General features: G+C 50.5%; 1 protein-coding gene across 1 annotated transcript in view; it reads right to left on the reverse strand.

Annotated features, from left to right (window-relative positions):
• The window catches only part of PIWIL1 (piwi like RNA-mediated gene silencing 1), a 1,966,306-nt gene that overhangs the window by 268,475 nt on the left and 1,684,112 nt on the right, over nucleotides 1–13,719 (reverse strand). Inside the window, exon 16 of the mRNA XM_078668015.1 lies at nucleotides 1,321–1,424. Coding sequence (XP_078524141.1) covers nucleotides 1,321–1,424 — 104 coding nt within the window. The remainder of the gene's footprint in view (nucleotides 1–1,320; nucleotides 1,425–13,719) is intronic.

Below are 13,719 nucleotides of genomic sequence, written 5' to 3' on the forward strand. Positions count from 1 at the left end.
CTTACAGATGACGAGTAGGATTTTAGGGTCCGCGATTGATCACAGAACCTTTATCTAGACTGGGATAGAGAATGTTGTGTCGCAGCACATTGAGTAGCTACGCGGATGAGGGAGCACTCTCAAGGCCTTAGGGTGCATGGCGCGACTATCAAGGCACCTCTTTACTGTGTGGTCGCGGTCAAAGTACCAGAGGCAAACAAGGTGCAGGTCTTTAACAGACATCTGCTGGGGACAGTCCTTGCAGGGTTTGAAGCCAGCCTTCCTAGTTGGCATCCTGCCATACAAGGAGAAAATCTCAAAAAGACATCGATAAAGCCAAAAAAGGGAACTAAAAAAAAAAAGAAAATCACAGGGGGTAGCTCCCCGGATCTGAGAAAAAAAAAAAAAGGAACAGACGTCAGCGGCGCATGTATAGCCACTGTGCACGTCTTTGCATTACAGACAATATTGTATTGTATTGTAATTGTATTTATATAGCGCTTACTACCCCTGACGAGGCGTCAAAGCGCTTTTTCGGCGGGTAGCACGCTACTCCGGGACCCACAGAGGATTAGTGTTGAATTAGTATAGTGAAAAATGCAAGTACATTTTAAGTGGTGGATAGGTTAGTCAGTTATTTGGAATGATAGCAGAAGGATAGAGTAGGACAAAGGTTTGTATTTATTTATCGCTTGCTTGTTGACCCATGCTATTCAGGGAGCCTATAAAGGACTAGTGGTGAATTAATATGGTGAAATAGGAGGTAATTTCAGTGGTGGATATTAGTCTGTTACTTGGAGTGAGAAGGATAGCGGATGGATAAAAGGGGAAGAAAGATTTGCATTCATATAGCACTTGCTAACCCTGATGGGTGTTGAAGCGCTTTTCTGGCGAGTAGCACGCCACTCCAGAACCCATAAAGAATTAATGTTGAAAATTAGTATAGTAAAAATATGCTTTTTCAGGAGAAAAGTAACAGACACACAGATCCAAGTACATGGAAGGTACATAGATGTACAATGGAAGTATATACATGTAGACCAAAAATGATTTTTATTTATGGACAACACCAAGTGGAGCCGAACGACTCCATCTACGGGCGCCTGGGCACGGCTCCTAATAAAAACTTCCAGTTCCAGTCTGACATTCCAGGTAAGGAATCTATGGCTAGAAGTCTATCAGATGCAGGATTTACCATTTCACCCTAAACTAAAAGCTTAAACCGATATTGAAAAAGGGTATCATAGTGTACAATGTCGTTAACCAGTCATCTTATTAAAATTGGCAGCATAGTCAAGCAAAAGATGAAATAGAACTAGAATGCCACAAAAAATATCTTACCGTGTCATTCCAGCATTTAGACTAGCAACAAATCCCGCAATAGAACGCTTTCCTGCTGCATTATCATGGTAGCAGTCTATGCCTACAATCATCACCTGTCGCAACTGAAAGAAAGATTATCCACAACTAAAATGTCTTATTGGGCCTTGAAACATAAGTTATTACACCAACAGAGGAAAACAAAAACTGCATTTCAAGTTCAGCCAATGCTACAAAAATATTTGTACATACATGAGTCCTAAAAACATTTTAAAATGAAAATGCTACTTACCACTATGCATCTGTTCTTGGCATGTAGAGCTGCAGAGTTACACACTGTGCATAGATGGCCACCTAGTGTTGGGCCCGGATGTTTGCAGTTTGTTTTGTTGTAGAAAAGTCTTTGGAAGTCACGGGATAGGTGACTCCTCCTTTGGATGATACTGCGCATGGGCATCGGCTCCTTCCCCAGATTGTTTTTCACCATTAGGGAAGTGATGGAGCTGTACAAGAAGTAGTGATGACCATGTGATTTGTATCTAAGATAATACTGAAATAGATAAAGGTAGGCGGGTGGGCGTGTGCAACTCTGCAGCTCTACATGCCAAGAACAGATGCATACTGGTAAGTAGCATTTTCAGTTCGAGGCATATGAGCTGCAGATTACACACTGTGCATAGATTGCATAGCAGTGCCCATACCTAGCGGCGACCACCAGTATCTGTTGCAGTTGTTTGGAACAGAGTTTTTTGTATAGCCTGGCCCACAGTGGCTTGTTGTTTGGTTTGCACAATAATGTTTTGAGAATGTGTGCGGTGTAGACCATGTAGCTGCTTTGCATATGTCATCTAGGGGGATGTTCCCTAAGAACGCCCTTGAAACCCCTATTGACAACGTACGTTTGGCTTTGTGGTAACATATTTGTATACATTTAACAATCCATATGGCGATCCCGGATTTTGAAATGGGGTTGCCTTTATGTGGTGGAGAAAAAGACACAAAAAGTTGTTTTGTTTTACGAAAGGTTTGTGTCCATTCTATGTAGTACAGTAATGCTCTTTTGACATCTAAGGTGTGTAGAGCTCTTTCTGCGACTGTTTGAGGTTGCGAGAAAAATACGGGCAGCTCAATTAATTGATTTAGATGGAATGGTGAAATGACTTTAGGAAGGAATTTAGGATTAGTACTCAGAACCACTCTGTTGTGATGCACCTGCAGAAAGGGTTCTTGAATGGTAAATGCCTGTAGTTCACTAACCCTTCTGAGCGAAGTAATAGCTACTAGGAAAGCTACTTTTCATGTTAGGAATTGCAGTTCACATTTATGTAACTGTTCTCACAAGACTAATGGGACCTCCATTTGAATCATGTTTAAGTTCCACACTGGTGAAGGTGGCGTTCTGGGAGGAATTATTCTTTTGAGTCCTTCCATGAAAGCTTTTATAGCTGGTACTTCAAAAAGAGATAGATGCTGTCTATTTTTAAGTATGCTGCAATGGCAGCGAGGTATAGTCTGATTGACGTATAGGCTAAGTTACACTTTTGAAGGTGTAATAGATATCCTATAATGTGTTGAATAGACACGTCTAAAGGATTTATCTGGTTGTTTTGGCAGTATAACCAAACTATGACTCCAGGAGCCAGATCGCTAGGTTGAGCTGAGCTGGGTCCGGGTGTATGATCTCTTCATGGTTCTGTGTTAATAGGCATGGAGATAGACTTAGTTTTTGGTGTGGTACTACAGACATTTGCAACAGCGTGGTGTCCCACGGTTGTCTGGCCCAAGTTGGAGCGACTAGAATGAGCGTTAGGGAATGTTGTTGTAGCTTGCGAACCACTAACGGAAGTAGTGGGAGAGGAAGAAAAGCGTACGCAAATTGTCCTGACCAGTTCATCCATATCGCATTGCCTTTGGACAATGGGTGTGGGTATCTGGTGGCTAAGTTTGGGCATTTTGAATTTTCATGGGTGGCAAAGAGGTCTCACCGAGGTTGTCCCCACATTTGAAAGAACGGTTGAAGAACTTGCGGATGAATTTCCCTCTCGTGGATTTGCTGTGTCTGACGACTTAGCAGATCTGCTATAATGTTTTGTACTCCAGGGACGTGTTGGGCTAAGAGGAAGATCTTTAGTGGTATAGCCCATCTCTGTAGGAGAGTAGGGTCTGCTTTCCTATGGTCACCCCATTTTTTTTTTTTTAGCTTTTTGCTTCACTGGTTTTCGACTTAACGTGGCTGTGGGCCTGCTAATCAGACCCACAGCCCTGCTGTTCTCTCTCTAAATTTCACACCATGTACTTTAGGTACATCACCAATTGGGATTTGGGTCACTCTTATGAGTCCCTGCACAGTGTACTATAGGTACCCAGGGCATAGGTGCACCCAAGGCCTACCAGGGACTGCAGCATATCTTTTGACACCCCTGGCTGGCCATCCAAACTGAAACAACTGGCTGATCACTCAGCTGGGTCAAGGTCGTGTAATCACCCCTTGCTTAGGTTTAGTATTCCTATACCTACCACTATGAATAGACACATATGCACCTATAAGTCAAGCCTATGGCAGGCCTTAACAATCCTGAAGGCAGAGTGCTTGGTTTTATGTGAGATGGTGCTCTAGCATGAGCTGAGCCTGTCTGCAGCTTTCGGAACCATGTCCTTTACACCGCTAGTCTGGTTGCTCCAGACTGGCCCCTGCTTCCCTGAAAAGGAGAAGCCCATCAGACCTTGCTGGTCTGATCAAGAAGCCATCTTCGATTCCTGCGTGGGTTGCCTTTGCCAAGGCTTGTTGACTCCAATCCGGAAGCCGACACCGCGAGCCTTCGTGGGACAGTCCGTAACCAGCTCCTGGTCGTCGTCGACCCCTCCTGGTCCACGTGGCTCCAGAGACAAGCTTCACGACATCACCTGATTGCTTCGCAACATCGCCTGGTTCCTTCATCCTCGATCCGCCCTTGGATCCAACCGGACTCTTCTCTCCTGGTCGCCTGCAGCATCTTTCTCCAAGGCTCCATAGGAATCAGCGACGAAACCCGACACTTTGACACCTATGCACCCGCTTCTTGTGGGTGAGGTAACGCGAGTATTTAGGTACTCCTCTGAGTATTGACTATCCTAGTGTCCTAGTTTCAAGTAGCTTTTCCTTAGTCCATCCGGAAGTGTCCTAAAAGAACTAGTTTCAAATTCTTTCGTTCCCATTCTAACTCTATGGTAAGTTGCGTGCGTGTAAAGACACTGCACGCGCATCCAGTGGGTCTTCTGCTCCCTATCCTTTGGTAGTACAGCGTAGCCCATGCGATTTTACAGGCCCTAAGCCTATCCTTTGTTCGTGGCACTATTTTAGTATATGGTTCGAAGTGTCCCTAGGGCATTACTGTATTTTGTGCAACTTATTGTATTTTCAGAGTTCAGAGGATTGTGTTAGAAATTGAATATGCTACTTACCAGTATGCATCTGTTCTTGGCATGTAGGGCTGCTAACATTCATATCTTAGCATTAGATCGCCGCCTAGTGTTGGGCTCGGATGATTGCACATTGTTGTCCTGGAAGAGTCTTCGAAGTATCCTGAGATAGGTGGCTCCTCCCCTGGACTACAGTGCGCATGGGCATCGGCTCCATCCCCAGATTGTTTTTCGCCATTGTGGCAGAAGATGGAGTGAAAAGTGTAAAGGATGTCCATGCTAATGAATAAATACAATAGTATATCTGCAGCTGCGACAGGCACCGGGGAGGAGGGCGGGCGATATGAATGTTAGCAGCCCTACATGCCAAGAACAGATGCATACTGGTAAGTAGCATATTCAGTTCGAGGCATGTGGGCTGCTAAATTCATATCTTAGCATAGAATACATAGCAGTCCCTCCATCAGCGGCGGTTGCCCGTGCCAGCTGCAGAAACCTGAAAAAGTGTCTTGAGAACAGCCTGTCCTACAGCTGCTTGCTGCTTGGAATGCACATCAACACAGTAGTGTTTTGTGAAGGTATGTGGTGTGACCCACGTGGCTGCTCTGCAAATATCCTCTAAAGGAATGTTCCCTAGGAAAGCCATGGATGCCCCCAGTTTGCGTGTGGAGTGCGCTCTGGGGGGTATTGTTAAAGTGCGCTTGGCTTTGTGATAACATATCTGGATGCACTTAACAATCCACCTGGCTATCCCTGCTTTGGAAATTGGGTTGCCTTTGTGTTGTGGTGCGAAGGCAACAAAGAGTTGTTTTGTCTTTCTAAAGGGTTGTGTTCTGTCTATGTAGTACATCAACGCCCTCCGTACATCTAAGGTATGGAGCATTCTTTCCGCCACCGTTTGCGGGTTTTGAAAGAATGCTGGTAAGTCAATAGTTTGGTTTAGATGAAACTGTGACACCACCTTCGGAAGGAATTTGGGGTTAGTGCGTAGCACTACCCTATTTGGATGAATTTGAATGAATGGCTCTTGGATTGTGAGCGCCTGCAGCTCACTGACACGCCTCAGAGACGTAATAGCTATAAGGAAAGCTACTTTCCACGTAAGGAACTGGAGTTCACACGAGTGCAGTGGCTCAAATGGTGGTCCCATCAGTCTGGTGAGGACGACATTGAGGTTCCACACTGGAGCTGGCGGTGTCCTTGGGGGAATGACTCTTTTCAGACCTTCAAGGAAGGCTTTAATGGCGGGCACTCTGAAGACAGAGAGGTGCTGCCTGTTCTGAAGATAAGCCGCTATGGCGGATAGATGTATCCGAATGGAAGTGTACGCCAGATTGCACTTGTAAAGATGCAACAGATAGCAGATGATGTTGGGGATAGATGCATCAAGCGGGTTGATGTCATTGGCTGTACAGTAGATGACAAAACGCTTCCACTTTGCAGCATAGCATGCTCTAGTAGTTGGTTTCCTCGCCTCCTTGATGATGCTCATGCATTCTGGAGGCAGGTTAAGGTACCCAAACTCTAGGACCTCAGGAGCCAGATCGCCAGGTTGAGCTGTTGCGGATCTGGATGCTGAATTTCTCCATGGTTCTGCGTCAAAAGACTGGGCGTGAGACGCAGTCTTTGATGCGGCACCACTGAGAGTTCGAGGAACGTGGTGTACCATGCTTGGCGCGCCCACGTTGGAGCAACTAGGATGAGAGTCATCTCGTGCTGCCTTAGCTTTCTTGCGACCAGCGGTATTAGAGGGGCTGGCGGAAAAGCGTACGCAAATTTGCCTGACCAGTTCATCCATATCGCATTCCCCTGCGACTGTGGGTGAGGGAACCTGGCGGCAAAGTGTTGGCATCTTGCGTTCTCTTTTGTGGCAAACAGGTCTATCTCCGGATGACCCCACTGCTGGAAGTACGGGTGGAGGACAGATGGGTGTAACTCCCACTCGTGCATTTGATGGCTGTACCTGCTGAGCAGATCCGCCATCTGATTGTCCTTTCCTGGGAGGTGTTCTGCCATGAGGAAAATGTTCCTCTGAATGGCCCACTTCCACATGCTCTGAGCCAGATGAGACAGCTGTGGCGAGTGGGTGCCTCCCTGCTTTTGAATGTAGTACATCGCGGTCATGTTGTCCGTCCGGACTAGCACGACCTTGTTGCACAGATGTACAATGAAGGACTTGAGCGCCATGAAGATTGCCATCAGTTCCAGATAGTTGATGTGCATCTTCTGTTGCTGCGTTGACCATAGTCCCTGCACTGTGTAAGTGAGCACATGAGCTCCCCATCCCTGGAGAGATGCGTCCGTTGTCAGGACAATCTGCGGCACAGGCTCTTGGAACAGTCGGCCCTTGCAAAGGTTGTGTGGAGTCCACCAATGCAGAGAGTCGTATGCCCGACTGGTAACCAACACTAGGTCTGTCAGTTGTCCACGAGCCTGTGTCCACTGATTCGCTAAGCACTCCTGGAGCGGGCGCATGTGTAGCCGTGCGTGAGGGACTATGAAGATGCAGGAGGCCATCATGCCTATCAACTGCATGAACACTCTCGCTGGAAGCGAGTGTTGTGGCCTGAACCTTTGGATCAGGGCCTGCATGCTGTCTATCCTGACTTGGTTTGGCTGAGCCATGGCCGTCAGGGTGTTGATCGTTGCACCTAGGAACTGCCGGACATGTGCCGGCTGAAGATGCGATTTTGGGTAGTTTAGGGAGAAACCCAGATCGTGAAGAAGGTGAATTGTAGTTGACATGTCCGCGGCGCACTGCTGCTCTGACTTGGCTTGTACGAGCCAGTCGTCCAGGTAGGGGTAGACATGGATGTTCTGCCTCCTGAGGTGCGCCGCTACTGTCGCCAGACACTTGGTGAACACCCTCGGGGCTGTTGTGACTCCGAAGGGTAGGACCTTGAACTGGTAGTGCCTGCCTTGAATAGTGAACCTGAGGTATTTCCCGTGTGACGGGTGTAGTGGAATGTGGAAATACGCATCCTTGAGATCTAAGGTTGCTAAGAAGTCTCCTTGGTTTAGCAAGGGAAGAATCTGTTGCAGTGTAAGCATGTGGAAATGTTCCGATAGTATGTACAGGTTGAGGGGGCGTAGATCTAGAATGGGTCTGAGAGATCCGTCCTTCTTTGGAAAAAGGAAGTACAGGGAATATACCCCTGTGCCTTCCTCTCCCACCGGCACTTGCTCGATTGCTCCCTTTTGCAGCATCACCACTACCTCCTGCTGCAATAAGAGCAAGTGCTCTGCGGACATAGGCCTTTGCCTTGGCGGGATGTTGGGTGGAGTGGACTTCAATTCTAGGCAATAACCATACTGGACTAGTTGTCGCACCCACCTGTCTGTGGTGATGTTTTTCCAGACGGGCAGGAACTGCTGCAGTCTCCCCCCGACAGGTGTTAGGTGGTCGGGGGGCAGTGACAGAGAGTCACTGTTTGCTTGGAGTAGAGGAGCGGGGGTTGTTGTTTCCTCTGCCGCGACCTCTGTTGCTGTTATTCCTGTAACCTCCCTTGTTCTGTTTCGTGAACGAGGATTGTGCTCCACCTTTTGAGAACTGGGATTGTTGACCCATTTGTCCTCTGGTGACCCCACGTGCACCTGAGCGACGAAAATTGCTGCCACGAAACTGTTGAGACTGCAGGGCCCCCATGGATTTAGCAGTTTCCGTGTCCTTTTTTATTTTCTCTAGGGTGGTGTCAACATCTGGACCAAACAGACTATCAGGATTGACCGGTTGATTAAGAATTGTTGTCTGAATATCCGGTTTAAAGCCTGAGATGCGTAGCCACGCCTGTCGTCTCAGCATAACGCTAGTGTTGACAGCCCTAGCAGCTGTATCTGCAGCGTCAAGCGCACACTTGATGGCTGCGTTTGAGATTAGCTTCCCTTCGTTAATGAGCAGTTGTGTAGCTTCTTGGAACTGTGGAGGCAGGTGTTGTACAACCTGTTCTAGGGTGTCGTAGTGTGCCCTATCGTAACGCGCCAAGAGCGCCTGTGTATTGGCGATGCGCCAAAAGTTTGATGCCTGTGCAGCTACTCTTTTGCCCCCTGCCTCTAGCACTTTGGACTCCTTATCCGGGGGAGGAGCTTCACCCGTTGTCTGGGAGTTGGCACGCTTCCTGGCATTGGCGACCACAAGAGAGTCCAGTGGCAATTGTCCCCGGATGTAGGCGGGGTCCGCAGGTGCAGGCCTGTACTTCTTTTCAATGCGAGGGTTGACCACTCTCGCTCTTGTAGGCTCCTTAAAAATGTCCCCAGCATGTTTGAGGACTCCTTTTAGCATAGGAAGTGTCTTTACTGTCCTTTCAGAGACTGAAAAGGTGTCGAAAAGGAAGTCTTCCTCAACCGGGTCGGCATGCATGTCCACATCATGATTGGCTGCCGCCCTTTCAAGTAGTGCATGAAAGCCTGCTGAGTCCTCAGTCGGGGATGCACGTGCATTAAAGAGCTGCGGGTCCTGCCCCACACCCTGGGTGTTCTGGTCACCAGTGTCATCGTATGAATCCGGTTGTGCATCAGGTTCATCGATAGGGAAATTGTACTGCTCGTCCTCATCACACCCCTCACCCGCAGAGTGTTCTGGGGAGGGAGTAGGGCTCCGTCTTGGAGGAGGCTGGATTGGCTCCGTGAGGCCTGAGGCGTCAAGGGGCACCCTCTTCTTTTTCAGTGGGATGACATAGGAGTCCACTGGCTCCGAAGTGATTTTCCTCTTATAGAGGGTCAGCTTGCCTGTGTCAGCGTCGATGAAATGCTCTGAATCGTCTTCTGATTCGAGTACCCGACGTGGAAGCGGGCCAGCCGGCGAAGAAACTTGTTTCGGAGCCGGTTTGGTTGAAAACGCTTTCGGCGCCTCCTTAGGTGGCAAAAGAAAGAGAAGTTTCCCAGAAGGGTTTGCTGGAGTGTCCTTTTGCGGCTGCGGCGAAGGTATCGGAGCCGACGGGGCAAAGGCTTTCTCCCTGATTCTTTGCAGTGAGTCTGCGATGAGGGACGTCTCACTCACAGCGGGTTTCGTCGCTGACGAGGATGGTCTGATCGGTCCCTCGGATCCGACGTCCTTGTGGGCCTTGTGCGCTTTGGGCGCGGAACCCGTCTTCACCGCCTCCGATTCCTGAGTCCGGGGCGCAGACTTCTTGTGCGTAGCCTCCTTGGAGCCGACTTTGGCGGGCTTGGACGGCGTCGTAGCCGCTGACCCGTGCCGACCATCTTTCTTGGAGGACCCCTCCTCAGGCGTCGGTTTCGATTTTGCAGCATCGGAATCGACGGACTTCTTCGGCTTCTGCGGACCGGAGGTCGACGGAGCCGATGGGGTAGCGGGCACCGTCTTTTTCACCGGCACGGCAGCCATCTTAGGGACACTCGAGTCCTTAAGTTTCAGTTTCGTTTTCGGGTCGGCCATTTTAGGTGTCGTCGATCCCGATGGTTTCAGTTTCGTTTTCGAAACAGTCTGCTCAGCAAGTGAGTCCGTAGCCGGGCCCGAAGGCGGGGCTGTGGCTTGCGGCAACGGGTCTTGGGTAAGGCCGACAGGCGATCCCGTGTCCCGGTCGGTATCTTCGTAACCTTCGGGGCAGAGCTCGTCCCCCGAGCTGTCTGCCGCGGCCCCATAAATCTCATCGTCGTCTCCTACCTCTTCGACGTATTCAAGGCCTTGACCCGCGACCCCGTCGTCGTCTCCCGGATCCGCCTCGACCTCCGTCTCTGGTGGGGAGATTTGTAGATGGTGACCCTGGAACTCTTCGTCCTGGTCGCCGAAGATGTTCTCCGGATCCGGGGCCGCTTGCTTAGCTTCCAAGCGCACCGCGCGCCGAAGCTTGAGAGTTTTCTTGGAGCGGAACTGCGCACACAATTTGCACTTTCCGTCGTCGTGGTCAGGCGAAAGGCACTTGTTACAGACGGGGTGTAGATCGATGTGTGGGTACTTGGACCCACAGAGCGGGCAGTACGTAAACGGGCTCCGCTCCATGTCCGAAAAGGCTTGCAGTCGTGTCGCGATGAGAAGGCCTCAAAGTTCAGAGAGCGAAGAAAACTCCGCTTATTCCGGCTCCAAGAGACGGAAGACTCGAGACCGTGCGCAGACAATACCGACGCAATGAAATCGAGGCCTTTTGGCCGCTAAAAGTTAGTTTTACTTGGTTCCGACAGTAAGACGTCGAGACCACATCCGAACCCAATGGCGGAAAAAAACAATCTGGGGATGGAGCCGATGCCCATGCGCACTGTAGTCCAGGGGAGGAGCCACCTATCTCAGGATACTTCGAAGACTCTTCCAGGACAACAATGTGCAATCATCCGAGCCCAACACTAGGCGGCGATCTAATGCTAAGATATGAATTTAGCAGCCCACATGCCTCGAACAAATACATATAGATTTTGATATACAACCTGTGTGGTGTCCTTTCACTTGGTATTAAGGGGATTGCATATGGTAAAACAGCTGGCTTCACATGCCCTCTTGAGTTTAGCCTAAGACTGATTTTGTCCATGCTACCACTAGGATAGCTGGTCTATAAGGTTGACTTTACAACCATCACCATAAGGGTTGTTTGGACTGGTGTAAGGTGTTCACTTGAATAGTGATCATCATACATACAGACCAACTTCTCACAGTGGGCAATTGTGAAGTGGCTCGAAAGGAGTGCACATCAGATAGGTTAGAACAAGGTTCAAGTCCCACTGAGGCATCACGAAAGGAACAGGAGGGAACATGTGCGTGATGCCTTTCAAGAATCTATTTACAATAGGGGACTTGAAAAGAGAAGGCTGATCAGGAAGCCTCAAGAAGGCAGAAACGGCAGAGAGGTAGCCCTTAATAGTGCCTGGGGGGCGGGGGGGGGAGAGTGGGGGTGGCAGAGAGAGGATTCACAGCCTTTGCTGTGCACTATGCCACAAATTTGTTCCACCTGCAGGCGTATACCGATTTTGTGGAGGAACGCCTAGCTGCCAGAATCACATCACAGACTTTAGGAGGCAAGTCAAATGACCTCAACTGCCGCCGCTCAATCTCCATGCATGGAGGTGGAGGCTGGACAGGTTCGGGTGGAGGACCGTCCCCTGCTGCTGCGACAGAAGGTCCTCCTGAAGAGGCAGACGAATCAGGGGATCGACTGACATGCTTAGTAGCTTGGGATACCAGTATCTTCGTTCCCAGTCCGGAGCCACAAGGATGAATTGGGCCCGGTCTCACCTGATCTTCAGCACTCTGGGCAGAAGTGGAATAGGCGGAAAAGTGTACAACAGACCGCAGCTCGAATCGCAACGAAAAGCGGCTCCGAGCGAGTGCCGCCTTGGAAATTCCAACGCGCAGAACTGATGACATTGCGCGTTCTCTTCGGTGGCGAATAAATCTAACTAAGGCTCTCCCCACTGCCGAAAGAGGCCTAGCGCCACGTCCGAGTTCAGATGCAATTCGTGATCCATCATGCACCGGCGGCTGAGTTCATCCGCCCTGGCGTTCAGGGAATCTGCCAGGTGTTGAACCATCAGGGTGACGCCCTGGTGTTCCAGCCATGTCCAGAGGCGCAGAGCCTCCTGACAAATGGTCCACGACCTCACCCCACCCTGTATGTTGCAGACCACATGGCGGTGGTGTTGTCCGTGAACACCTGCACCACACTTCCCTGGACAGAGGGAAGGAATGCTTTCAGTGCAAGCCGGATCGCCCGCAGCTCCAGCAGGTTGTGGAGCCGGGACTCCGCCGGAGCCCAGAGGCCTCTGATCTCCCTCTCTTCCATGTGGCCTCCCCATCCCAGGAGGGACGCATCTGTCACTACTACGGGCTCCGGGTGGGGAAGGGAGAGAGATCTGCAGCTGATCCAAACGCGGTTCGTGAGCGACCACTGCAACTATTTTGCAGTGCCCTTTGAGATCTGGACGTAGTTTGACAAGTTGCCCTGATTGCTGTGCCCACTGAAACTTCAGGTCCCACTGCAGAGCCCGCATCCGCCACCGGGCATGATGCACCAGAAGGATGCAGGAAGCCATCAGCCCCAGGAGGCAGCGTCAACCTGACCGAGACCCGGGATAAAGGCTGAAAGACCGGAATCAGAGCCTGAATATCCCTAACCAGCTGTTCGGGGGGATAAATCCGAAACTGCGCTGAGTCCAGAATCGCTCCGATGAAAAGGAGCTTCTTCGAGGGGCACGGGTGTGACTTCGGCACGTTGATGGAGAACCCCAGCGAGTGCAGGAGGTCGGCCGTAGTCTGGAGGTGGGAGCCGACTGTTTGGGGCGAGCCCGCCTACAACAACCAATCATCGAGATAGGGGCAGACTGAAACCCCTAATCTGCGTAGATGAGCTGCGACCACCGCCATCACCTTCGTCAACACCCATGGGGGGCTGGTAAGGCCGAAGGGGAGCACGGTAAACAAAGGGCTTGTGGCCTACCGTGAACCGCAGGTAACGCCGGTGGGCTGGCAGGACGGGGATGCCGAAATACACGTCCTGCAAGTCCAATGCTACCATCCAGTCTTCTGGGTCCAGGGCAGCTAGGACATGAGCCAAAGTCAGCATCTTGAACTTCGCCTTCCGGAGGAAGCCATTGACGCTCCTTAAATCCAAGATAGGGCGTGGGCCACCTTTGTCCTTCTTAGGTACCAGAGAGTAGCGGGAATAGCAGCCACGTCCTACTTCTGGCCCAGGAACATGCTCGACGGCCCCTTTGGCCAAAAGGGCTTTAACTTCCTCCTGCAGAAGTTGCAAGTAATCCCCCAACATGTGCTGGTACTGCGGTGGCATGGCTGGAGGGGTCGCTTCGAAGGGGAGGGAGTAGCTCCTTCGGACGATTTGCAGCACCCGCCTGTCCGATGTGATGGAGCGCCAGTGGAGGAGGTGATGGCGAACCCTGCCCCCCACTGGCGTCGAATGGGCCTGAAAACTCTGACGAGGAGGATTTTGAGGCAGATGCTGTGGGGGCGGATGTGGACTGGCCTTGCCGGTGTCCCTCGGTACCACCACGGCGGTTACCACTCCGCGACCGCATTGAGGTTGGTTCTGAGGCCTGTGGCTAGCTGGACGTGTGGGGGATCCC

Source organism: Lissotriton helveticus, chromosome 11 (assembly GCF_964261635.1).
Source record: "Lissotriton helveticus chromosome 11, aLisHel1.1, whole genome shotgun sequence".
In the NCBI taxonomy this organism is placed as follows: Eukaryota; Metazoa; Chordata; class Amphibia; order Caudata; family Salamandridae; genus Lissotriton; species Lissotriton helveticus.